Source organism: Alosa sapidissima, chromosome 15 (genome assembly GCF_018492685.1).
Source record: "Alosa sapidissima isolate fAloSap1 chromosome 15, fAloSap1.pri, whole genome shotgun sequence".
Classification (NCBI taxonomy): domain Eukaryota; kingdom Metazoa; phylum Chordata; class Actinopteri; order Clupeiformes; family Clupeidae; genus Alosa; species Alosa sapidissima.
The window spans coordinates 24,851,619-24,878,788 of NC_055971.1; the positions used below are offsets into that span (position 1 = coordinate 24,851,619).

At 42.0% G+C, this 27,170-nt stretch overlaps 1 protein-coding gene across 1 annotated transcript in view; it reads right to left on the reverse strand.

Moving 5' to 3' along the window:
• The window catches only part of LOC121683471 (E3 ubiquitin-protein ligase rnf213-alpha-like), a 140,184-nt gene that overhangs the window by 68,841 nt on the left and 44,173 nt on the right, over positions 1 to 27,170 (reverse strand). Inside the window, exons 23-34 of the mRNA XM_042063102.1 lie at positions 24,908 to 25,066; positions 24,602 to 24,785; positions 21,896 to 21,954; positions 21,637 to 21,814; positions 11,241 to 11,333; positions 9,035 to 9,127; positions 7,600 to 7,722; positions 7,433 to 7,468; positions 5,617 to 5,776; positions 4,679 to 4,867; positions 1,147 to 1,263; positions 458 to 1,023 (exon numbers count right to left, since the gene is read on the reverse strand). Coding sequence (XP_041919036.1) covers positions 458 to 1,023; positions 1,147 to 1,263; positions 4,679 to 4,867; positions 5,617 to 5,776; positions 7,433 to 7,468; positions 7,600 to 7,722; positions 9,035 to 9,127; positions 11,241 to 11,333; positions 21,637 to 21,814; positions 21,896 to 21,954; positions 24,602 to 24,785; positions 24,908 to 25,066 — 1,957 coding nt within the window. The remainder of the gene's footprint in view (positions 1 to 457; positions 1,024 to 1,146; positions 1,264 to 4,678; positions 4,868 to 5,616; positions 5,777 to 7,432; positions 7,469 to 7,599; positions 7,723 to 9,034; positions 9,128 to 11,240; positions 11,334 to 21,636; positions 21,815 to 21,895; positions 21,955 to 24,601; positions 24,786 to 24,907; positions 25,067 to 27,170) is intronic.

Genomic DNA, 27,170 nt, shown 5'->3' on the forward strand with positions numbered 1-27,170 from the left:
GGAAGTACAGTAGATTGGGGCCCAAATAGAATGTTCAAGCATTGTTTTTGTTTTTATTGTTGAAAGGGTCTATACAAGTCTATAAACATGAGAAATCTGTGAAGAACACACAATCACCTTCACAATTGTCTGGGGACCCCAGTGAGTGTGAAGTTGATTGCTTGAAAAATGTTGGTATTGGATGAGAAATTTGGATAGAATGTCTTTCAAATGTTTTTCCAAAAACTCCAAAAGAATCAAGGGGAAAAAAGCCTAGTTTATTTTTAGCCTAATTACAAATAGTTCAACCTCTGGAGTTGCTTCAGTTCACCCTCATGTTAGCACTCAAATCACTCACATCAGTAATGTACCTTTATAAACATAAAATACATTATATTATGCACAACCCCTGAAATGAAACAGGATGGAGTAGAATAAATAACATTAGAAAGGAAAAAATAGAAAAAATATAACATACTTGAAGGTTTCCAATAGAAAGGAAATCTCCTTGTAGACCAAGACTGTCCTTGAGGTCATTGACCACTTTTGCATTTTCAACAGCAGAGTGAAGCTCTTGGTACCGTTTGATATGTTCACATGTATTTTCAACCCAACCAGGGATGGAGTCTTCACTGAAAAATCTGTTCATGTGCTGCAATTCCTTCTTATGGGCATCTTTCTTCAGAAATGTCCCCATTTTATTCTCCAGGTCTTCAAGAGTCATTAACAGGTTCATCAGCATTTCATGGGAATTTTTGAATTCCTCTATTGCTGGTTTATAAATCATTCTGTAGACTTGATTTAGTGGAATTAAAGACACTTCCTCAAACTCTGATAACTTAACATCCTTTGCTATCTTCCTCCAAATGTGTTTGAAATATGTGCTATCAGATAGAATACCAATCTTTTCAAACACCTGGATGTTGAACTGTGCACTCTCTTCTGAATCAGAAGTTGGGGACAGCTTTTCCATCATGTTTTTCAGAGAATGTTTCTCAGTGGACAAATCGCATAGCATTGTTGATTTAAGTGGCTGTATATCCACTTAATCAAAAGAAAGATAGAAAACACAGATTCAGAACAAAATAAAGTTACAGACAGACACACATATAATCATGAAGTATGGACTGAACCCAAGAACAAGTAATCAAATAAACAGAGGCACACCTGGTGATCCTTGGCAAATATTGTAGAGTGCCCTCATGTTGCACTGCATTTCTCGGAAAGACTTGAAATCCTTCTCTGCCTCTTGCAGTGCTTCACTGTAGGACTTCAAGTTTTGCCCTAAAAAAGGTATAAACATATACATGTGTACACAGACAGACACACAGACAACACACACATAGTACTGATGTAGTACTGGAGTGCGTTTCTCAAAAGCATCGTTGCTAACTACGGTAGCAACTAACATGGTTGCAACTATGTAAGTACGACACAACTGTTCCCCAAAACGATCGTGTGAACTATGGTGGTGGAACTTACATAGTACGATGCATCGTGACACTGTGTCAGTGTTTCCCAAAACCATAGTAGCAACTAACGTTCGTAACCACTATCGTAAAGTTGTGTAGTTACAGCTACACCTCTCGACCTGTAGTATGTAGTAAGAACCATAGTAGACGACGTAACCCTGATGACGGAACACACAGAGGACAGGATGAGAGGTAGCCATTAAACGATCCCATAACATTGCTGTGGGATACCATACCATAGCATTGCTGGAAGCTACAATTGCACATTACTGGACAACGTTATGTGGTACAGTGGAAAGTGAAGTGTTGTGGAGTTAGCCTACAACAGAGCGGACTGTGGTGAAGTGCTATGGTGACCGCAATCATCTGTGTTGTTATTATTCGTGAATTTACATGTAGCCTAATGCTAATGTGTCAGCACAGATTCTTTCGAACACCCGTTAAGTTATCTGGTGATAAAGCTTTTGAATGCCAACGGTATTGTTATGTGAGGCTAGCATTGTAATTGTTATAAAAGGATAACGTTACATTGTAGTCATATGTTAAGTGTGTTTGGATGAAGCATCTGCTAATCATACACATAGCTAACGGTATATGGACTCTACAGCCCATTATGATGTGGTGAAGTGACTGTGCTGTGGCAGAGACTGTAGCGTGTGTGCTTTACATGAGAGAGGTCATGGGTTCAAGACTGAGTCGATGGGTGTGAGGTGAGTAGGCTATGCCTGTGGAGTGGGGTTTGTGTTGTATCTTGTCTGATCACAAGCAATGTTTAGCGGGTGTATAAGTTAGGCTACTCTCAGTTATTATATGATCTTGATATTTGAACACATGAATTACGTTGAATTATGTTGGTACAATGACATTGGAGAATGCTGCTGTGAAGTTGAGTAGCCTCTCGCTTGGAGAACTTTAAGACCTCTGGGACTTAAGTGAGCATGCAGAGTGCTGTGGTCAGTGTCAAAATGTGACATGATTTTCACTGATTTAACTTGTCCTTCATGGCCCAGGCATGGCCTGTCATGGGAGGCGGAAAAATGGTAAGTTGCCTTTGCTTTGTGACCTTTCAATCTGTGTATGTATTTTGATGTCATGGCTCATAGGGAATGTGTGTGTGTGTGTGTGGGAGGGATCATAGGGAGAAAGTGATGGTGGGAAAGTTAAGTACATTTACCCCCTCAGGGCACTCAGGGAATATAGACATGCATTTGAACAGTATAGACTTTGCTACTATCTCAGCAGCAGAAGGCAACAACATGAGCAGCACCTACAGTAACACTGTGTGTGTGTGTGTGTGAGTGAGTGTGAGTGTGTGTGTGTGTGTGTATGTATGTTGGTACAGCTGGCGCAGATCCTTCAACCATTTGAGCATTGAAACATTTGTGCTATGTGAACTGTCATTTTGTGGTTGTGATTCAACACACAACTTCATAACTACAATGGATGAAAAGTAATGGTAAAAAAAACTATCTGTGCATTTAAAATATCATGAAATACTTGTGTGTGGTAACAGTATTCAATTTTCAGTGTCACAGTGAAAACACATAACAAGGGCAACTTTGGAAAATGCTGCATAAAGGCATTAAAAACTTCCAGTGAAATGAAGGGCAATCATAAAGTAAAGTATTCATTTATATAGCGCTTTTAGAACAGAGTGAAACCCACAGCACTTACATAACAACGTGTTCAACATTGTTCATATTACATATCCATATTTATTCTGCTCTTACTGTAAGGTAACTGCTAAGATACTGTACATATTTATATTTCATTTATATTACTCTAAACCACCTTCTGCAAACCAACTGTATACTACTGTCTACACTGCACTATATTTCTTGTCCTGTCTATGCACCTGTCTATACTTTATATATCACATTGCACTTTTCTGCCTTTTTGCCACTTCTGGTTAGATGCAAACTATATTTGGTTGTATTTGTACTTGTGTTCTGCACAATGACAATAAAGTTGAATCTAATCTAATCATGCCAATTTTCATAGAACATAATATACATGTATCCTAAGCCTAGGCTAGTAAGCATATGGTCTCCAATCAGTAGTTAAAACTAGGACTACAGGTTCTAAACGGTCATAGGAATATTTAGTGATTGAGCCTATCAAAGATTCCAACACCATTGTTAATTGATCATTATCCAGGCCCGAACCTATGACTACAAGATCCGAAATGCAGAGGTCTATCCTTTCACGCCCCCTTGTCACGCTACAACAAATGAAAATATTGACCAGTATTTAGCCTATAGGCTATTCGGTGTGTTTCATTAAATGTGTAACTTATTTGTTCACATTTGCTCGGTTGGCGATTTATGCTTCACTGATTAGGCTAATTAGTAGGCTACGTTCAATAGACGTTATTATTAAAATTATCATTATTATGCCTATTATTATTAGCCTAATATAGCCTAGGGCCTATTGAAATTACTGCCTATTGTTGTAATAAGTATTATCATTATTTATTATTATTATTATAATAATTATAATTATTATTATTATTATTGACATTATAAGTGATGGGCCCAGGAAACGTCATGCAATGTCAAATTTCATTACTTTTACGTGACTTCATGCGTTCGGCTCTAACCGACAGAGCCCGACATTCTCCGAACACATCTGCAACCATTGTAGTCTGAACTATGTTGGTTGAAACCAACATGGTTCAAACTAACAAAGTACTATGTAAGTACGACGGTTTTGGGAAACAGTCGTAACTTACATGTTGGTTAGTTGAACGATGCATCGTACCACGTTAGTAAAAAGCTAACCTCCGTAGTTGTACGGGAAACGCACCCCTGTATGTCAAATTGAACCCTTTACATCACAACGTATTCATTCACATGTAAGCCTGCCAAAATCAATAATTGTTGCTAAAGCTGCTCTTGAGATATTGAAATGTGTAAAATGCAGCGCCTTCCATGGACAAAATTGTATGAAATTTAGTGAGTCAAAAGAATGTGATGTATTTTATCTGGGTTTTTTATCTTGCATTAACATTGCAGCTTGTTTTTGATCGAAGTAACACACACTGGATTTTCCCATAGTGGGACTAGCAATGATTTCAAGTCTAGTTTGAGATACAGCTGCTCAAAATGTTGGATAATTTTGAATAGTCATAAATTCATTCCATTTGAATGTTGATGATTCTGGAAATATAAATGAAAATGTCTTTAAATGAAGACAGTAGGTATCCTCTCTATATATGTGGTACTTACCCATAACCATAGTATATGTGTTGGGTTGTTTTTTTCTATCAATTATATATGACATTTGTTGGCAGGAGATTGACTTGCTGACAATGTATTCGGGTAACCTCTCCAGAAATGTGTGAGTATCCTGTATGAACTCCTTTGCTTTTAATGAGAGGGGTTCCCTGTAGTTGGCCTCCTCGTTCTGCCGCAATGCTGTGGTGAAAGTAAATAAAAATGCAAATACCTTAGTAGATGTTTTGCAGAATAAGGGCCTGAATCCACCAAACGCATTTTTTGCACCTACGGCGGCTATTTTCAATACAAATCCTATGAAGTTCAGCGTTCTCTCGGCGGAAAAAAGCCCTCAGCGCTAACCGTTTTTTTTTCTGCTGTGCTCTTAGTGCTTTTAGGACAGCGCTAGGCCAAAGATTCTATAGTTAACTAGTTAAGTTAGCTTTATCAACCGTCTCTGGCTAGGCTCTTCAATGTCACTTCTCTCTTGCTAGCCAATTGAAATCAAAGAAGGGGTGGGACCTAAACTGTCAACAATGCTGGTAGTGGCTGATGAAAACTCAATCAGCCAAGTCATATCATGACTAATATTAAACCAATGCTGCAAACTGAATGCAAATTACAAAGCCTAGAGGGATGACCTATTCTATTGTAATGCCAAATGAACTCCTTTTGTCGGGCGAAATCATATTTAGCGAGCTGAGTCCTGAACGATTGCTGCCATTTTAGTTAGCTAGTTAGTTAGCATTAGGCAACGTTCCAAAAAGACGTGCTGGCAGACGGTTTTGGTAACATAGCAACAATAAACACTTGACCAAAGCACTCTGTAAATGAGGTTTAGGGCGCTGTGGCTGCAAAAAACGTGATTGGTGGACACAGGCCCTAAGTATTGTATAATACTGATCATTTTAAAACATTATTTGAAAGATGACTATTATTAAGTATCTTACCCAAAGTTTTGAAAAGCTCAGTAATTTTGACATTATAAAGTACATGAAGGTAATCACTAGGATGCCATCTTCTATCTTCAGATATGTTTTCAATGATCAAACTCATCAATATTCCATATCTTTGGCAAGTCGATACAATTTCCATAAGACTTTCACTTCCCTTTGTAAAAATACATGAACAACAAAATAATAAAATACAATACAAATACAAAACACATTTACAAATGTAAGAAACCCAGAGAAATATTATTAGTTAAACCGCTAAGATCGCCCTACTGTGTGTCTGATTGGGTTGCTATAACATATTACCTCCACCCCAGCAATCAGAACTGTGTCAACATTTTTGGACATGAAGAAACTACACAAAAGACCTCTGCAGTCAATTACACCAGTTGAACGGATGTTTCATCTTTCTTTAGTTCCAACGTAAATTGGTACTATGATGGTGTTTACAAGCTAGTGGAATTTAACAGCTTCCACCATATAAATTGTTTTAATGTAACACTAAATTATGACATACATTTTACACCTCCTTATCCTTAGGTGTAAGGTCCAACGTAAGTCATTTGGTAACATGGCCATTATGTTTAAATAGGTGGCAGTGGTAACATAGTGATTAAGGACCTGGACTTGCATGCAGTAGCCTGAAAGGTTGTGGGTTCAATTCCTGGCTTCCACCGTTGTGCCCGAGCAAGGCACTTAAAATGTAATTCTGGAGATATTTGAACCCAGGTTCTTTTTCACCATGACGAGTCGAACACCCCTTTGAGAGCTAGATTACATTGATCGAAGGAGTACCGAGTTTGAATCATTTTTAACCTGACTTAATCCAATGCTGATATATTTCTGAACTTGAACTATTGCATATTTCATTAGATAATGGTTCATTTATATATGATAAATATTTTTTCAGAAAATGTCAAATATAAAACATTATTGATATAATGTAAATAATCAGCTGTGGAAGTTTTGTGGGGATATCTATTAGTTAATATTTTTGGCCTATGCATCTGTAATATATACTTGCATTAGCGTATGATAGAGATAAACAGGGTCATAACACAAAAAGCTTCTAACAATGCAATGCTATCACTTCATTTCTAACTCTAAGGTGGTATACCTTGCCACTATGAGACTTATTTGCCTCAGTTGGTACACACACACACATACATACATACATATATATATATATATATATATATATATATATATATATATATATATATATATATATATATACATACACTGTACATATAGTATATATGCTAGGCTGCTCACTTCTGTTATGGATTAATTTGCTTTCGAGTTTGTGGTTTTTGCATTTGATTTTTGTATTGGGTTTTTGTATTGGGTTGACTTTGGTTATATGGGCCACAGTTAGCCTATTCCATTTGCTGCCAGGGCTAGTCTAGCAACTCTCCGTTGGCTTGTTAGCTCGAAAAATTAAACTTCTATCAGGCCAATCAAATTGTGTACGATTACTAATCCGAGTCGTTAGGCGGGCTTAACATAATGATTGATGGCAGAGTTGCAACGGTTTGGCTTGAATTCCCTGCTACTTGAAAACAAATAAGATGGATGTTGCTGTTGGCGAACAGTGTGACACGAGTTAAGCTTTTAAAAGTTTGAACTAGCCAACTAGCTCCGCTGGTGGGAAACGCATGAGACTCATAGCGCTGTCCTATTGCGTGCAAAGGGAATTTGAAAAACAACCGATTATCCCGCCCCTCGGACTGAGCACTGCGAATGGTGAGTGCCCAGACCCTACATTTTAATGTGGGTCTGGCTTGTCAGCAATATATCCACTGAATATTACCAATGCTTGTTGATTCCTCGAGTGTATATATCTGTTCTGAAAACATAAAAATTACAAAATATGAATTATGTTTTGGTTAGCAGAAAACAATAAAGTATACTGTGACATTACAGTTTTATCTACAATGAGTGTAATTGGTGAACTCATAACAATCATGAACACTTTACCTTGTCGTCCTTGCCATAGAGCTTGCTGATAGCTTTGGTGACCTGTCTTAACAAACATTCATTCATTGCATGTGGGCAATGTGGGGTCTTCGCAAAGAGCTCAACGAGCTTGACTTCCGTCTCCTGTTTGATACATGTGAATATTGAAATGTAATACAACATAGTGTAATGGGGCCTGATATGCTGTAAATACTCTCAAATACAGTTGCATTTTCATTCCTGAACAACTAAGGGTGTGCCGCACGAAAGTCACCATCACTGACACTGGCTAATTGGGCTACCAATTTTGCAGTCGCAATAAACAAGGGATTCGAGGCATTTTCCTATATTCTGTTTATGTAGGCTAATGTATTTGTGAATGTTGCCTGCACAATGCAAATAAATAAAAGATAAACTGGTGCATTTCCATACTCATAGAAATGAACATTGCGAGACACTTATCTCTTCTATGATCTCATCCCATAAATATTTTCTTTGACTTGTTAGTTTTTTGAACATTTATTTTATCTAATGACACAGCAAACATGATGAATTGAATCTGCATTTCCTTGCACTTGCGAAACTATGTTTCACTAGCCTAAAACCGTTGGCGTTCACATTCCTCTTAAAGTGACAGGCACTCAATTAGATTTACACACCCCAAATGTGATGATATGAAAGACAAGTATAGCCTAATAATTTAAATATCAATATGATGTATTCAAATTATTATATTAAATATGTTTAGCTATTAGTAATCATGCAGATCACAAAATACTATAAATAATTAACAATATAAGTTTATAGTTTATATGAATTCCAAAATATGAAAAAGAAACCTATGACAACCATCACTTTCTGTGTGTGTGTGTGTGTGTGTGTGTGTGTGTGTGTGGAGGGTCAATGAAATACTATGATTGCCACTGATGTAAATGATCACAAATTTCAAATCACACAAACCAACTCAAATAAAAAAAAAAAAACGCAAAATATCGAAATCGAAATTGTTATTGGTATTGAAACAATAATGTTGGTATCGTGACAACAGGAGTTGGGGATGTGTCCCCACCAAAGCTGAGACCAAACCTACGCCCTTGGTAACATATCTCGAACATACTTGATCTATTTGCCAAACTGAATACAAGACCACTGCACGGGATCATGGTGAATATGTTGGTGTAGTCAAATTGTTCATATGATCAAATCTCTACGAGGGGATGACAATACAATATAATGATAACACCCTGAAAACTTGACTAAGAACAATGAATGTGGCACTTACGCCACATTTATTAGCAAAAACACTTTACTCAATAATGAAATTAGTGTCAGCTCATGTGCGACTGACCTCTCACATTACAAACTGAATTAGAGAATTAGAATTAGATTTTAATCTTTGGTGTTAAAATAAGAAATATGGGAAATATGAAAACCAATTTTGTCCAGCGCATTTTACTTTTTGTAGCCAGTCTGTGAATAGTTTTTTCAGGTTTCTCTCCCAGTCATCCTGCCAGATATCACACTGTATCTCATACAGTTTGGTCCAGTCCTGAAAAATAAGCAAGCAACGAAAATAGTGGTGATGTATGGTAATACTATTAAGGCAGCATAACAAGATTAAGAACTTAAAGGTGTAGGTTTTTGAACGTTCTAAGTTCCGCAACAATTGAAGGTTCTAAAATTCTATGTTGAATTCAATGAACCCAGATATTCTTTAGAACGTTCATTTCTCAACATTCCTCCTTTAAGGGTTAAGAACTTGAAATGTCAGAGATGGGGAAACCTGGCTTCAGAAAGAAAAATCCCCACACATATTTGTTCCAATCACTCACTAAACCAGCTGTTTCTTGTTAGCTTAAGTCTTTTATATGAATTTATTAGTGAAATCAGCTGTATTAGATGTAAAACCAATACATGGATGGACTTTAAAGAGTTCCACAAATAGGCACTCGCATGAGTGCATTGTCACTTGCTTTTTAACTGGCAAGCATTGGATTTAAACAGTCGATTTTATTGAGCAGTGGCAACAAAATATAACTGAATCATAATGTACACGGCGGTGGCGGCGGCAAAGTGTGACACTAGTGTTCTGTCAAACTGGGCTACCTGTCGAGTTATGCTACCAAGCACAGTGGAAAAGAAAACTCACAATCCACTGTTATAAGTACACTTACTGTAATGTTGTGCTTCCTCAACGCATAATATGTCATGATTCATGTCTGTCAATTGAAATTGCTAAGCTAAAAATCAAAAAAATATATTACAAAACAGACACATTCAGGTTTTTTTATTTCACCGTTTTGAAATATGTGTTCTGCAGTGCCGCATGTACCACCTGGAATTCTTTTATCAAACATGTCATAGTGTGTGTGGCTGGTAGAAGCAGTTTAGCTTGCAGAACAGCATAATATTAATCAAAAACGCTATTGATTTGCACTACGGTAGCTCATCTCGACAAGGTGGCATAGCTCGACAGAAGACCAGTGTGAGGAGTTGTATGGAGAACAATGGAATGTAACATGATTGAAGCAGAGTGCACCACACTCATGTCGGTGCGAATGTGCAGAGGGCTTTACGTTCTCAAGCTGGATTTCCCATCTCTGCATATGGATATCTGCAACTTGAATGAAAATTTGAACCAGGGCTTGAAAACGAAATTATTTTTCAAACGTTCCGTTCCGAACGGTTCAGGTAGGCCTATGTTTAACGTTTTCGTTCTTGCATGCGTTCCGCCACCAACATATCGGTCCTGAACCGGTTCGGAACACAAAATATCGTTCGTTCTTAAAGTTCCAGCAGTGTTTGGCGGGCCTATCAAGTCTATTTTTGTGGACTTTACCTTATTATTCTCTTAATTAATATTAATTAATTAATAATTCATAATTATTACACTCATTATTTCCCCTTGATTTAGCCTATACCGTAGCTATGCCCAAAAATAATAAATCACAGGCGGCATCCAAAAACATTCAGATGGGCTATCCATCCCATAGCCTGCAGACTTACTGTAGGCCTAACCTATGCCTATAAATAATTTCTTATCAAAAATATTTCTGGATACCTGCTAAACTCCTTACCTGGTTGTAGCCTAAGTTTTATCCATATGGAGATCTTCAAAGGCTTGCGCTATAATTCTAACCCTGTTTATAAACGAACCTGTCTTGCTGACAAGGCCTATCTCAAATTTCCCGTTTAACTCTTCTACATAGAATAGGCTATAATTGTGCTAACATTTCAAATCCCGACTTTAAAACGACAAGGCGTGGACAGGCAAAATAGGCTACAAACAATTTCCAAATCAGTTTCAGTAGCCTACGCTACGAGCTGGCCTAAGATCCGAAGTGGCAGACGGATAGGTTACATTACAACAGCAAGACAAAATATACACATTTGGACCAAAGGTGCAGAAATCAAATTATTAGGCTGTTATAGAGAGAACGAAAAAAAAACGTTATTAACCGGTTTTGTGGATTTCAGAATAACGTTTCTGTTCCGGAACAGTTGAAGACCATTTTGTTTTCGTTTCCGTTTCCGCTCCTCGTACAATTCCGTAAAATTCTGTTCGTTTTCGTTTTTCGCTTTCGTTCCTTGAACCGGTTTGGAGCCCTGATTTGAACATCTTGTTATTGAATGCAACATTTATGTTAAAATATAATATTTACCATTTGTGTCCTTTGAAGGAGCACCTTTTTGATGCATGATGTCATACAAGGAATAATGGCAGAACAAGTGTCTTTGCTTAGTTTCTGCAAACGCTGAAAATGAAAGAAAGTGGTATTAAGAACTATGCCTGTACTGTATGTAATTGTGTGTGTGTGTGTATGTGTCTACACCTTGTGTGTGCGTGTGTGTGTGTGTGTGAATTTTACAAATGCTTGTTTATCTTTATGGTTCTTAGCAAGTGCTTTCGTCCAAAGCGACTTACAATGACATCAATACATATTACAGTGGGTACTACTTTGAATTGTCCTGCTTCACGCGTGATTCTCACGTGACCTCAGGCGTGAATCACGGGTCTTTTATTTATATTTCCCCAGTGAAGCTGCAATGACCCAAACAACCACCAGGTGGCACTTGTGGGCAGGGTTAGAAACATCGGCTTTTGCCGCTTTGAGTCAATGTGCACCAGTATACTACAGTATGAACCAAATGGGGCGTGCCATGACGAAATGAGTCTTGAGTCGCGGAAATCCATTTCGAGATATAGCGATTTGAATGCAGCAAGGGTCGAAAATGACAGTTATGCATTTTCTAATTTCACCCAGTAACACATTCCTTTACCCTTCATCTACCACTCATAGACGTATCTTAGGCCTACTGTAAAACGTCCTAGAAATATGCCAAATGTGTAGGCTGCGCATTAAAGTTTGGATAAAAAGTTGACGTTTAAGTATTAGGATATTTTTGTCCTTGTCGTCTTCAGAAGTTGACGACATGCAGTCTCACGATAAAACGTGTTATTGTTTATGAAGGTGTCTTTGTTATTTTATGAAGAGGCATCTGGCTGTTTTGTTTATGTTTGTTTTGCTTTCATTGATGGCTTAGCTCATGAGGTCACGAGGCCAGTGGCTACCCCATTTTTTAGGAAAAAATAATAAATAAAATGTCTCATTTTCCGACGCACCACAAAACATCTTGCCTATTCGTCTGGGGCTTTCTATAGGTTTCAGTTAGGGTTGTAACGGTACACCAACCTCACGATTCAGTTTGTATCACGATTTTTGACCCACGGTTCGATACGAATCTCGATTTTTTTTTCTCCCTTTTTTGGGGGGGGGGGGGGGGGGGGGGGGGCTAGACATTTTATTAAATAACATTATTAGCCGCCCTTAGAACACCAGAGGATTACAATATAATATATCTATTATTTTATGTCCTGATATAAAAATATTTTCCTGAATGACTGATATTTATGACAGCACACTTTTTGCAGATTAGCCTATAGCCTAGGCCTACTATTTTTTATTACAACTCTACCTCTTTAATTCAGCTGTCTGGTTGAAGCCTGGACTAATGTAAACAAAGTAGCATAGTTGGCTATCTTAGCCTATCATAGTCTACTGATTGGACTGTTCAGTTTCCCCATGTGTATTTAAGTTTCAAGGTAATACTTGTTCTCCTTGGGAAAGGCCCTTTTGGGAAACGTTGGTATTGAGATGATCAGTCAGGCTAGGAATAATATATCAACAAACCCTTCTGTAAACATTTTCTAAATAATAGTTAGGCATAAGTCTAAAAAGTTTAGTGTATGTAAGTGCTTCTGAAGTGGAGATTTCGTGCTCAGAGTCGGAGAGGAAACACATTTTGAGAAAACAGCCTTGAAAGACAGCCAATGAGATTCCGTTCTCAGCCTATTTTTTTTCTTTTTCTTAGACTTTTTTGTTTTAGTAGTGTGATGGAATACATCATAAGGTAACAAACTAGCTCAAAATCTCGAAATTGACCAGTGCATGAAAAAAGATGTTTTCACCTGCTGTGTCTCGCCTTAAATAGGATAAAACTTGGTTGTTTGTATAAGACGTGAGTAGTCAATGGTGGTAAGATTGCTGCTTTTTCCTTCTCACGATTGGGTATTCAACAGCTCATTTCTTAGATATCCCGGGGGATATACCCTCGACTAAGTAGACCTATGACTTGACACTTCTGGCCTAAAAAAAATGTGGGCGCCCTGTTTATGCCTATCGATATCTTCATATAGCCAATCTATACAAAATATCAGAAAATGGTTTTGCATTAGGCTTATAGCCTAGCAGATAATAAGACTACCAAATTAATTAAACAAGAAAACTGCATGAATGGAGTTCCCAACCTTTTTCATTACACAGACTGGACAACAGTTGTCATACAGTATTTCTGACAGACCGGTAGCAGGGACGTTGATAGAATTTTGTGGTGCTGATCATATTACCGGGGGTTCAGAGGTGTCTGCCCCGAGAAAATTTTGAAATTCTGGCTGTTAAATACACCAATTTAATGCAGTTTGGAAGGGGCAGAAATATTTTAACAGAAAGCAGGGCCCGTCTTCTGTCTGACTCAGGTGACGGGCTACCTGCATACACACCACACTGCTGCTTGACACTACCCTGCCTGCATGGAAACATATCACATTAACAGTGGAGATGTTAGCAAAAGCCAAGTCATATAGCCTAAATAAAAATGGGAAATTACCAATAACAGTAATTGAATAAGTATAATTTAACAAAATAATAACAATACACATAAACATACAAGCAACAACTCTCTAAAGAAAATCAATTAGTTAGATACAAGGTTAACAGATGAGTCTTTAGAAGAAGCACAAGGTAAATAATTCCTTGGGAATCACAGAAGAAAAGAGTCTTGATTGGGTCTTCTCAGTAATGATGACATGGTATCAAAATAGCAAGGTACAGATCCAGTCATTTTCCTGTAAGCCAGATTGAAGGTTTTGAAAATAATTCTGACTGCATACTGTAATTACACAAGTCGTCTTAAGTTAATTAAAGAACAGTAGTGCCACTGCATTTTGAATAATCTATAATTGTCTCACTACATAAGCAGGTAGGCTAGCTAACAATGCATTGCAATGGTCCAGATTTGAAAGAAGCAGGGCCTGCAAAAATGTTGTATGACATGTATTGCTTAAGGTAAGATAAGATATTACTACAAAACAAGGCTCTGAATTGATTTAATAGTGTTATTTTCTGTCATTTTATTTGATTTGCAACTAATTAAAATATGTCCTTGCAATTACTTGTGTGGAGTTTACTTAATGTTTGATAGTGGACAGAAATGTACAGGGCAGGCATTAAAGTGAAATGTGTAGAGGGTGCTGGGTGACACCAAGTTGATTGACATCAATCGCAAACCAATCAAATGATTGGGAATCCATGATCGATTTTGTCATGATGAGAGATTGGACAATGCTATGATTTTGGGACCCGATGACTATTGGTCGGTCCTATCTTACACCCGGCAGTAAGCGCGACACAAGGCTCATTCTTATCTTGCACTCAATAAATGAATGAATTTTTCGCCATGCACTCCACTTTTATTTAACCTTGCGCCCAGGGGTGTGGCAATTAACAACATAAGGTGTGGTCTGACACATGTTCTAAAAATCGCTATCTTATACCCTCTAAAAAATTGTTACGCCACTGACCAAGAAAAATCTGGTCTATAGCGCAAAGTGCATATAAAGCACAGCTGAAGACACACTGACTGTCATGATGTAAGCAGCCCATAGCAACCAGTCCCAAACAACTCCTTTGCAGGATAAATATTCTTAGGATTTGTATTAGTCATTCAAACATTATTGGGGTAAGTGTTGTTTTTTCCAGGCTGTTTTCGATGGTAACCCCTTGTCAGTCAATAGTGAAAGTAAATAATTAGAACTGTTTTATCGTTGACTAGGCCTATGAGTCCACAGTGTCACGGTTCAGACAGACGACCAGAGGACCACAATTGCGTCACACCAGAAAGTTTATTAAACTTAAGGGAAAAGGGAAGTAGGGAGTGAGTGAAGGCTCCAGGGGTTACTGGGAATAACAGGGATACAGGGGTTCCGTCCAATGTGCTGTGTCTGTGTCCCACCCAGTGGCAGCGATGCGTCCTATGACGCCGGTGGTGGGTGGTCCGGAAGTCCTGGGGGGGGAACACAGACACAACAGGGCGGATGAAACAAGGCAGAAGTACAGTTCAAGGGAAATCCAAATTCGTAGTAGCAAGGCAGAAAGCAGGTCTGGTTTTCTGGGGCAGAAGAGTATCCAAGATTCAGGCAGGTCCGGGGTCACAAAACAAGAGTGAGCCAGAAGCGCGAGCAAACAGGTTCCGGGTGTGAGCTTTGCAGACGATCTGACAAAGGAGAGCTGAAAGACAGGGCTTTAAATACTGGGAGAGGTTAGTGGGTAATGCAGCGCAGCTGGCAGAGTAATTAGAGCAGAGCAGAGCAGGGACAGGTGGAGCTAGTTAGGCTGAGTAGAGAGAGTGGTGAGCAGAGTGGAAGATAATGGAAACCAATTAAGGTGGTAACCCGGTGGAGTGAGAGGGCTCATGACAGAACCCCCCCCCCAAGGGACGGCCCCAGAAGTCCCAAGAGCAACACCACGCCGGGCGGGAGGAGGGGAGCCGGAGGAGGGCTAGAACTCCTCCGAACGGTCCGAGTGAACGTCCTCATCCTCGGAGGAAGCCGGAGGGTCGTGGTCGGGAGATGGGACAGGTCCCGAGACAGGGTCAGGCACAGGACAGGAAGCCGAGCGGGCAGGACGGTCAGGGACCCCTCTGGGGCGGCCCCTACGGATTGCAGGTTGATCAGGATGCCGTCGGTGGAAGGCGGTGATGAGAGTCCGATCCACAATCCGACTAGCCGGGACCCAGGTCCTTTCCTCAGGTCCATAGCCCTCCCAGTCAATGAGGTACTGGAGACCCCTACCCCTCCGTCTGGACCGAAGCAGGCGGCGGACGGTGTAAACCAGACCACCATCGACGAGCCGTGGAGGAGGAGGAGAAGGCGCAGCAGGGACCAGCGGACTCTCATGAATGGGCTTAATCTTAGACACATGGAAAGTGGGGTGCACCCTCATGGAATTAGGCAGTTGGAGCCGGACAGCAGTTGGGCTAATCACTCTTACAATAGGGAATGGGCCAAGGAACCGAGGTGCCAGCTTTTGCGACTCCACCCTGAGTGGCAGGTTCTTCGATGACAACCACACCCTTTGACCAACATGGTAGGTGGGAGCAGGAATTCTCCGACGGTTGGCCCCGGTAGTGTAGCTGGCAACGGATCTGAGGAGTGTGGCTCGGGCTTGTGACCAGGTGCGGCGACATCGACGGGCAAAAGCAAGTGCAGATGGGCAAGTAACCTCCCCTTCCTGGCTGGCAAATAGAGGAGGCTGGTATCCATAAACACATTGGAAGGGGGACATACCGATGGCAGAGCAGGTCAGAGAATTGTGTGCGTACTCCACCCATGTCAATTGCTGCGACCAGGAGTGGGGGTTGCGTGAGGTCATGCATCGCAGTGCCTTCTCGAGCTCCTGATTTGCCCGCTCTGACTGCCCATTGGATTGGGGATGGAATCCGGAAGTCAGACTGACTGTGGCTCCCAGCAGGTGACAGAACTCCTTCCAAAAGGCGGAGGAGAATTGTGGGCCACGGTCAGAAACTACATCCCTTGGCAGTCCGTGGATCCGGAAGACGTGTTCCAGGACCACCTGGGCGGTCTCCTTGGCGGTTGGGAGCTTGGGGAGGGGAACGAAGTGTGCCATCTTGCTGAATCGGTCAACTATGGTCAGAATGACGGTCATGCCACTTGAAGGGGGCAGCCCCGTGACAAAGTCAAGGGCGATGTGAGACCAGGGACGTCTGGGCACAGGCAGGGGCTGCAGCAATCCGGCTGGGGGCTGGCAGGACGACTTGTGTTGGTTGCAGATGGGGCAGGCTTGGACGAATTCCCGTACATCCCTTCTCAGAGAGGGCCACCAGAACCTCTGGGCGAGCAGGTTGTAAGTGCGGGTGGAGCCAGGGTGACAAGCTAGGCGGGAGTCATGTCCCCACTGAATGACCTGGGACCTCAGGTTTTCGGGGACAAACAGGCGGTCAGCTGGGCAAGCGCTGGGACCTGGCTGGTTACGGAGAGCTTCCAGCACCTGTTCCTCAACAGCCCAGGTCAGAGCTGCTACGATGCAGGGACTTGGCAGAATCGACACAGGATCCTTGGAGGGGGTGTCATCCTTCTGGAATTGACGGGAGAGGGCGTCTGGCTTGGTGTTGCGTGATCCAGGCCGGTATGACAGAGTGAAATTAAACCTGGTGAAGAACAGGGCCCAGCGGGACTGCCTGGAGTTCAACCGTTTGGCCGTGCGGATGTACTCCAAGTTCTTATGATCGGTCCAAACGAGAAATGGAATGGTGGACCCCTCCAGCCAGTGACGCCACTCCTCCAAGGCAAGCTTCACAGCCAGCAGCTCTCGGTTCCCTATGTCGTAATTGCACTCAGAGGGGGACAACCGACGTGAGAAAAAGGCACAGGGATGTAGCTTCCTATCCTCCGCAGCCCACTGAGAAATCACAGCACCAACTCCCACATCCGAGGCGTCCACCTCCACAATGAATTGCCGGTCCACATCAGGCATCTGGAGGATGGGAGCGGAGGTGAACCTTACCTTGAGGGTACTGAAGGCTTTGTCGGCTGCTGGGGTCCAGGTGAAGGGTTGCTTGGTGCTGGTTAGAGCAGTGAGAGGGGCAGCAATGGTACTGTAGTTCCGGATAAACTTTCTATAGAAGTTAGCAAACCCCAGAAACTGTTGCAGCTTCTTTCTGTTCTCCGGAACTGGCCATGAAGTGACTGCTGATATTTTGGCAGGATCCATTTGGATACTTCCCTCTGCCACTATGTACCCCAGGAAGGCCACTGTCTTGACGTGAAACTCACATTTCTCTGCCTTGGCGTAGAGGGAATTCTCCAGGAGACGATGAAGGACTTGCTGGACATGGCGGGTGTGTTCAGACAGGTTTCTGGAGTAGATTAAGATGTCATCCAGGTAAACGAAGACAAACTTGTTTAACATGTCCCGCAGCACATCATTCACTAGAGCCTGGAACACAGCAGGAGCATTGGTGAGGCCAAAAGGCATAACCAGATACTCGTAGTGGCCTGTTGGTGTATTGAATGCGGTTTTCCATTCATCTCCCTCCCGGATCCGCACTAGGTGGTAAGCGTTTCTGAGATCCAACTTGGTAAAAACAGTGGCTCCCTGGAGCAACTCAAAGGCAGAGGTGAGCAGAGGCAGAGGGTAACGGTTTTTCACTGTGATGTCGTTGAGTCCCCTGTAGTCGATGCAGGGGCGAAGAGATCCGTCCTTCTTCCCCACAAAGAAGAAGCCAGCACCAGCAGGAGATGAAGATGGACGGATTAATCCTGCGGACAGAGAGTCGTTGATGTAGTCCTCCATGGACTTTCTTTCAGGAGCAGACAACGAATAAAGACGGCCCTTTGGAGGGGCTGTTCCAGGGAGGAGGTCGATGGCACAGTCGTACGGTCGGTGAGGGGGCAGAGATGTGGCTCTTGCTTTGTTAAACACTTCTCTGAGACCATGGTAGCATTCTGGGACATTGGAGAGGTCAGGAGCGGAGTTAGTGGGTACTGGCCGAGGGGGTAGTGCGGCAGCAAGCAGGCAGGTTCGGTGGCAGTCCTCCCCCCACTCCCTGATCACCCCGGTCACCCAGTCGAGCTGAGGGTTGTGCCGGCGGAGCCATGGGTAACCCAGGATGAGGGGTTGGCCTGGAGAGGGGAGCAGGTGAAACTGGATAGTTTCTTGATGGTTTCCGGACAGACCCATCGAGACCGGGGCTGTGACATGAGTGACCGATCCGAGTAAGTGTCCGTCCAGTGCCCGGGCAGGAATAGGAGGTGTCAAACGGTGGTTCTCCAGTCCCAGTTGGCGTGCCAGTTTGATGTCCATTATGTTGGCTTCGGCGCCAGAATCCACCAGAGCAGCCAGGGTGTGAGTTGAGTCAGAGAGGCGGAGGTGAACTTGCAGCAGGGGTTTGCGGTCGGAGGACTGGATGGTCATTGAGCTCAACCGGACTCCCCCTATGCCCGGTGAGCTTCGGCTTTTAAAAGGGCAGGTTACCACACGATGTCCATCACCTCCACAATAGAGGCAGAGGTTTGAGGTGAAGCGGCGCTGGCGCTCTGCAGGAGTGAGAGAGGCTCGCCCAATCTCCATGGGCTCAGACTGGTCAAGCTGACTTGGGTGAGTGGCAGTAGATGACAGGAGCCCCGTCGGATCTCTCCGAATGCCGGTAGTTGGTGGACCTTGGCGCCCCCTCTCACGACGACGGGTCTGTATCCTTCTGTCGATCCGGACAGTCAGTGCGATGGCTTCATCAAGAGTGGAAGGCAGTTCATGGGAGACCAACTCGTCCTTGATATAGTCGGCCAAGCTATGGAAGAACGCGTCCACCAACGATGGTGTGTTCCAAGAACTTCGTCTTGCCAGGGTTCGGAAGTCGATGGAATGGTCTGCGACTGTACGTCTGCCTTGTCGAATACTGAACAGTTCACGAGACGCCTCTGCGGTTGGTGAATCCAGGTCAAACACCTTCAGCATCTCCTCAGCAAACAGGTTGAAGGTTGCACATGCGGGGGTTTGACGTTCGAACTCTGCTGTTCCCCAGAGTCGAGCTCGGCCCGTCAGGTGAGTGATGGCATACCCAACTTTAGCCCCTTCAGTGGCGAAGGTCCTTGGCTGCAAGGAGAACTGAAGTCGGCAGCTAGTCAGGAATGGCCGGACCTGGGTTGAATCGCCGTTGAACCGCTCGGGGTCTCCAATCTTGGGTTCCGGAGCAGCGGCTGCAATGACCGGGGCAGGTAACTCGGGGGCAGGGCTGGTGGGCGGAGTGGCTGGGGTAAGGTTGGGGAGGAGTTGGATGATCATGGCGAGTTGCTGCTGGTGCTGCTGGAACTGCTGATGCTGTTGGTGGCCGACCTGAAGCAGGGAGGTGATGTCGCCGCTCATGCGGGCTAGCCCTCTCTCAGTGTGTTCCAGGCGTTGCATGGCGGTGGGTTGCTCAGGTTCGTCGGTTTCCATGTCGGGGGAAGTGTGCGCTGAGTCCATGATGGTCAGATCGTACTGTCACGGTTCAGACAGACGACCAGAGGACCACAATTGCGTCACACCAGAAAGTTTATTAAACTTAAGGGAAAAGGGAAGTAGGGAGTGAGTGAAGGCTCCAGGGGTTACTGGGAATAACAGGGATACAGGGGTTCCGTCCAATGTGCTGTGTCTGTGTCCCACCCAGTGGCAGCGATGCGTCCTATGACGCCGGTGGTGGGTGGTCCGGAAGTCCTGGGGGGGGAACACAGACACAACAGGGCGGATGAAACAAGGCAGAAGTACAGTTCAAGGGAAATCCAAATTCGTAGTAGCAAGGCAGAAAGCAGGTCTGGTTTTCTGGGGCAGAAGAGTATCCAAGATTCAGGCAGGTCCGGGGTCACAAAACAAGAGTGAGCCAGAAGCGCGAGCAAACAGGTTCCGGGTGTGAGCTTTGCAGACGATCTGACAAAGGAGAGCTGAAAGACAGGGCTTTAAATACTGGGAGAGGTTAGTGGGTAATGCAGCGCAGCTGGCAGAGTAATTAGAGCAGAGCAGAGCAGGGACAGGTGGAGCTAGTTAGGCTGAGTAGAGAGAGTGGTGAGCAGAGTGGAAGATAATGGAAACCAATTAAGGTGGTAACCCGGTGGAGTGAGAGGGCTCATGACACACAGTGAAGCTAGTTTCACTTTGCCTATGAGTTCAAATAATAGGCGAGTGCAAATGCATGTAGGCTATACTCTGTTAGTCACAAACAAGTTTTATTAAACAAGACCAGGGTGCATTTCTAGAAAGCGTAGTTGGCTGACCTCCATCACAACCTTTGTAGTTAGAAACGTGGTTCTTGAATTTGGATAAAGAACCACTTATATACAATTGCCTTCCTTAAATAGTGAATGATTCCACTCATGTCTCTGCTAATTTATTATCATTATTATTATTATCATTTCTGTTTGTTTATTTTGTCTTGGGTACTGTACTATATATATTTTCCTTTTGTTTCTTATATTGAGTTAAGTTTGTGTTTGGTAGTTTGTCCTTTTATTTATTATTATTATTATTATTATTATTGTTGTTGTTGTTACTATTGTTTTTGTTTTGTTTGTCTGTAAAGCATTTTGTGCTCTGTGCTTGAAAAGTGCTCAATCACAAACAAGGGCGCAAAGTTTGGTGGTTGGAACCACTTCCAAAGGATAGGTCAGGAGCCTAACCAAAATCACAAAGTGTTGTTTTTTCGTGCTTCTGACTATGTGCAGTATATGATTTGCCACTTTCACGTGACATGCATGTGGTATCTCTGTGATGTGAAGAAGAATGTGAATTTGGACACACTTTGAACTTGTCGGCCTCAAAGGGTTAATATATGACATGCCATTTATAATTCATCACTACTTGGCTTTACCTGACAAGGAATAAATCAATTATGGAGCTTATCTTTAGATAAAATGGATTTATGTATAACTATATATACATTGATATTTACCTTATCACCTTCAATCCAGTTTAGGCAGCCACTGAATGAGCTTAACAGGTGAAGAACTGAATAGACATTCTCTATATATGTCCACTGTCCAGTAGCCTTCTTAAAGATGTTCATTGTTAGTTCCAAACAAGACAGAATATCTTTCTTCATCATGTCAAAGGAAGCACGACTCTGTAAACTAAGACAAAAAGTACAATTCACATTATAATTTATCCCAATCGTAAGGGAATTTAATTCCACAAAATGAAATGGTTTCTACCTTGATTCCACCCATGGCTTAATCACTGAGGCTATTTTTTTAATCACCTCATGCAGGGTCTGTAGAAAAACAGGTTTAATTAATTGTAATGAATAAGATATATGAAAATATCTAAGAGTCCTGATCTCTGGAAAAAAAAGTGAAAGACTGTGCCACTGACATCAGACCAGGTTTTTGTTGGTGAATAATATACAGTGCAACTGGAAAGTATTCAGACCCTTTCAAGTTTTCCACATTTTGTTATATTTCAGAGTCATCTTGAAATTGATTCAATTAATTTTTTTTCTCATCAGTCTACACACAATACTCCAACACTCCACAGAAAATCAGGTGTTTGGAGTGTTTTGTAAATTTATAAAAAATAAAAGTCTGTAATATTCCATTTACATAAGTATTCAGACCCTTTGTTATGACACTTGCAATTGAGCTCTAGTGCATCCTTCTATCAATGGTCCTTGAGATGCTTCTACTACTTAATTAGAGTCCACCTGTGCCTAAATTAATTCATTAGCCATTATTAGGACAGGCAGACATCTCTTTATATAAGGTCTCACAGTTGATGGTGTATGTCAGAGTGAAAACCAATTCACAAGGTCGAGACAATTGTCCGTAGACCTGCGAGACAGGTCCGGGACAAAGGGCTTTGGTCAGACAGGTAACCAAAGACCCAATGGTCACTATCATGGGCGGATTATGAACTTTTGGGCCCCTAGGCCCAGATGTATTAAGGGCCCCCCACTTATTGTTGTATATGTGGGAGGGAGGGAGGGAGGGAGGGAGGGAGGGAGGGGGGGGGGGGGGGGGGGGGTCGGGGGGTCGGGGGGTCCTCCCCCAGAAATCTTTTTATTTGTTTGATGTGATTTCCTGTATTCTGGTGCATTTTGGGGATGGCCAATACTAAATTCAATCAGATTCATAGCCTACATCCTGATTTGTTGATATTGAGGCAATGATTCCATGCAAAGGCTTGGGCTTCAGGGCCCCCTGACCCCTTGGGCCCCTGGGCCCGGTAGGCCCGTGCAGTAATCCATCCGTGGTCACTATGAATGAGATTCAGAGTTCCTTTGAGAAGATGAGAGAAGCATAAAGAAGGACAAACATCAGTGCAGCTTTGTGCCTGGTTTGTTCCACACACAGTGGTGGGAATTGTGGCCAAATAGTTCAGTTTTTGTTTCATCAGACTAGATCATTTTACTTGTCATGGTCTGAGAGTCGTTCAGGTGCATTTTGGGAAACAAAAAATGGCCTCCATCTGTCCACTCTACCATAAAGGCCTAATTGACCGTTCGCAAAACCCCGCCCATCAAACACAGATGAGCCAGTGACAGTCCAGTAGCTCCGTGCAGGCAGACATCGGCCATCAACTTCACCTTATGGCTCCATAGAAATGTATTGGGAGCCTTGATTTTTGTCCGGTTTTATGGGACTTTATAGTGATGTGAGTTGAAAAGGACAGTCAAATGACATATGTGGGATTAGCGCAACACCGATACACAGAAAAATGCCTTTCAATCTTGATTAAGTTTTCCGTAATTATGTTTTTTTTTTTTCAGATTCCAAAAATAATTCTGTGGAAATGCATGGATTCCAGTTGCTGCTACTGGAAGAAACTGGAATCCATGCATTTCCACGGAATTATTTTTGGAATCTGATCCCTTATCATACCTGTTCATTCTTACTCGTCGCTCGACTTATCGTGACTAAATTCAAGATGGCTGCAAACGCTAAACTTCGTGAAGATACTGTCTGTATAAATCGTCTTGTCAGTAAACTACCAGTGCTTTTTCAAAGTTCTCAATGTCTCGTTTTAAATGTCAGGGCCCTCGGAAGTCTACCAATGAAGTGTGGAGATACATTGAGCCTCGTAAATGGTGTAAAACAGTGATTTATTTGCATGGCTAGCCCGATGCCGAAGCACCACCATTGAAAAAGCTGTTGGTAGCATCGGCTAACTAGCGCCAGATTTTGGAGTGCAGGGGACAAGCCGAGATGGGCTATGAGACATACGTTCACACTTGGTATCATGTTTCAACAAACTTTAGGTCAATATCACACCGGAATTCTCCTTTAAATTAGATTCAATTATCTCGTCCCAGATCTCCACTATTTTAAGCAAAGGGTTACTCCTTAGCAAACCATAACGAAACAGTGCTCCACCACATCTGTGGATTAAGCCACGTAGTCAACTCAATGTAAGTAAGATAAATAAGGATGTTAATAGTTTCAGCATTGCCAACATTGTGTGTAAAATGATTGTCACTTGGAGGAGACTTGTATACAACTAACATTAGCATAGTTAGCTAACCGCTGCTAATAACGTGCTAGCTTCATCACATCAAGCATGGGGCTGTGCACAGTAGTGTAACATTTATTCACCATAAAATAATAAAGTTGAAGTGGCTCTGAAATGTAGGCTATGTTTCCGTTTTTTGGCAGCACCATGTTCCTTACATGACATGGCCCAGTGTCCTTGTAACATGCATGCAAGTCTATCAAGCACAGCTAATATTAATATCGGTGAATCACACTCGAAAGGAACTCTGGATTTCATTCATAGTGACTTTCTATGGTAAATCATGAAAAAAAAATAGGTCACAATTGTTAATATACTGTAGACATGAACCACATGGTATGAACCATTATACAATATTTCAATTTCATGAAATTTAACAAATATTATAATATATTACCAAGGTATTGACTTACATGAAACGCATGATCCATCTGCCATGTTGATAACTGTTCCAAGAGGTCCTTTGGTGAAAGATTTAGTTTGGACAAAACCCGAAGATCACCATTTGTTGGAGAAAACATCTCTAAAACTGCAGAGGCAAAAGCCCTCTGATTGCCAGTCTTCATTGAATAGGTGTCAACAATTTCTACCAGATCACTAGAAAAGAAACCAAATAGAAATGGACAATTGTGAAACTGTTTATGTTCTATCCATTTATGATGGTAGCATTACATTATATGGTTGCCCACTGTTTACATGATACAATGATGAAACACTACCTTTGTACCTGCCCATTATAGAGCCCACTGGTGACAAGGGTCTGTTTATGCTCTGGTGGACAGACTGCATAGTACAGAGCTGTAAGCCACAAAACCTCCTTCGATGACTTCTGTCTCCTTGCCATGTTCACAACATGATGTAGAGAACTGGCAATGCAACTGCGGGAAGTAAACAAGGCAAATATTTTTTACATGATTTTACTGTATGGTAGTGGGATTATGCTTGAGTTGTCTATTGTCTCTGCTGAAGCTACAGCATGAAAGTCATGGATTTGTCATATGTCTGTATGTAATGGTTTTGCCTGGAAACAATGTAATTGTTTAAGATGAATCTGTATAAGATTGGGCCTTGCCCCAGAGAATTGGATTTGCAGCTGGAACTTTGTTGCTGGTAACATGTCCCCGGTCGTGATTTTAATCACCAATCGTGATTAAAGATGGTACAGTACGTTTTTTTTTTTTTTTCACTCCAGTCTGTGTTGCCTGGTTGTTAAATTTTTTTACCACAACAGAATACTTGAGAGTAAACGATAATCTGATAATCATCTTTTCTGTGGTAGTTCACAACTAAATGTCAATGACTTTAGACATATAGAGCTCTATCTTGGCGATTTAAAACAGCGCAAAGAGTGTTGTTATCACAACGCAAAGCGTATTCCTATCTTACACTCGAATTTTTCGCCATGCGCGTCTCTTTTATTAAACAATGCGCTCAGGGGTGTGGCAATTAACAACCGGCGACGACTGGCGCATTATCTAAATTGCTATCTTATACTGTCTAGAAAGCATTACGCCACTGACCAAGAAAAACCTGGTTTCTAGCGAAAGGCGCATATGAAGCACAGCTGAAGATGCACTGTCCTTAGTTTTTTTTTCCAGTCATTCGAACATTATTGGGATAAGTGTTGCCTTTTCCAGGCTATGTTTTCGATGGTAACCCATTGTCAGTCAATAGTGTAATTAACTCTGTATAACTGTTTTGTCATTGACTATGACACCACGGTGAAGTTAGTTTCACTTTGCCAATGATGAGTGCAGATGCATGTAGGCTATACTCTGCTAGGTTTTAGTAAAGCATGGTTTAGTAGAATACCTGTTCCATACAGTTTTGCTTGCAAGCAGATTCCTTCTAATGCGCCACTGACTATCAAAATACCGCTGTTTGAAGTTGCACTGCTTGCTATTTACAAGGGAATGACAGATGTCATTTTCATTGGTTTAAATGATGTTACACCCAAAACACACTCATGACTCATCAAGAAACATAGTAACCGCCTTGTTGCGCCAGGCACCCGACGTTTGATAAGGTTTGAAAACAAAACCACCCCGAAAGTTGAAAAACTATTTTTTTTCACCACTGGGGAAGATACAACTGCTCCAAATCTCTTGTGTGTGGTGTGCGGGGATAATTAGGCTAGCAAACGAGGCAGACTGGATGTTAAAAGCATGTTGCGCCGGTCATTCACATTGTACCATGCTATGCCCAACTTGCTCCTGGAAAACAGGCTCAGGGTTTGCATTGATGGTGAGTTGAGTATTAAAGCTACACTATGCAGGTTTTTTAGCTTAATATGGAAGTTTTTTTAGCTTAATTTACTTTCATTTAACAGCTTCAGAGTCATTGGAATGGTTATATGACTTTGAGATTGAGATTGAGTAACGTAACGGAATACGTTACAAATTACATTTTTGGGCATGTATTCTGTATTCTGTAACGGAATACGTTTTGAAAGTAACCCTCCCAACACTGTCACTTGTCCTCAAAATACTAACACGTTGTTTGATGTTGCACTCCTTGAGTTTTTTGTACCTTAAAATAATCTTTCCAAAATTGTTTCAGTGGTTCATCAACTCGTAACAGGGTAAATGGCACTTCTGCATTCGTTTCCAGACCCTCTATCCGCTATAACCGCACTATACAAGTTTGCCAGATCGGGTAGCGGCTCTGTAGTTCGATGGAATGAGACATAAGAAACTACAAACTTGACTTGCTTCTGATGTTGCAATACATCATACTTTCATAAATTCATGCAACATACTCTACATTGTCTGTGGACATTGTTGTTTCCAAAGCCGGTGCTGGATAAAAAACTCGTGTGCGTGCGACAGAGGAAAAGTGCTTTGGTGTTGCTTTAAAGGGAATGACATATGTCACTCTCATTGATTTAATGGACGTTACGCCCCAAACACACCCATAACTAATTAAGAGACATACTGTAAGAACAACCCTTTTGAACAATGTGTCTGGCGTCTAGCAAACTTA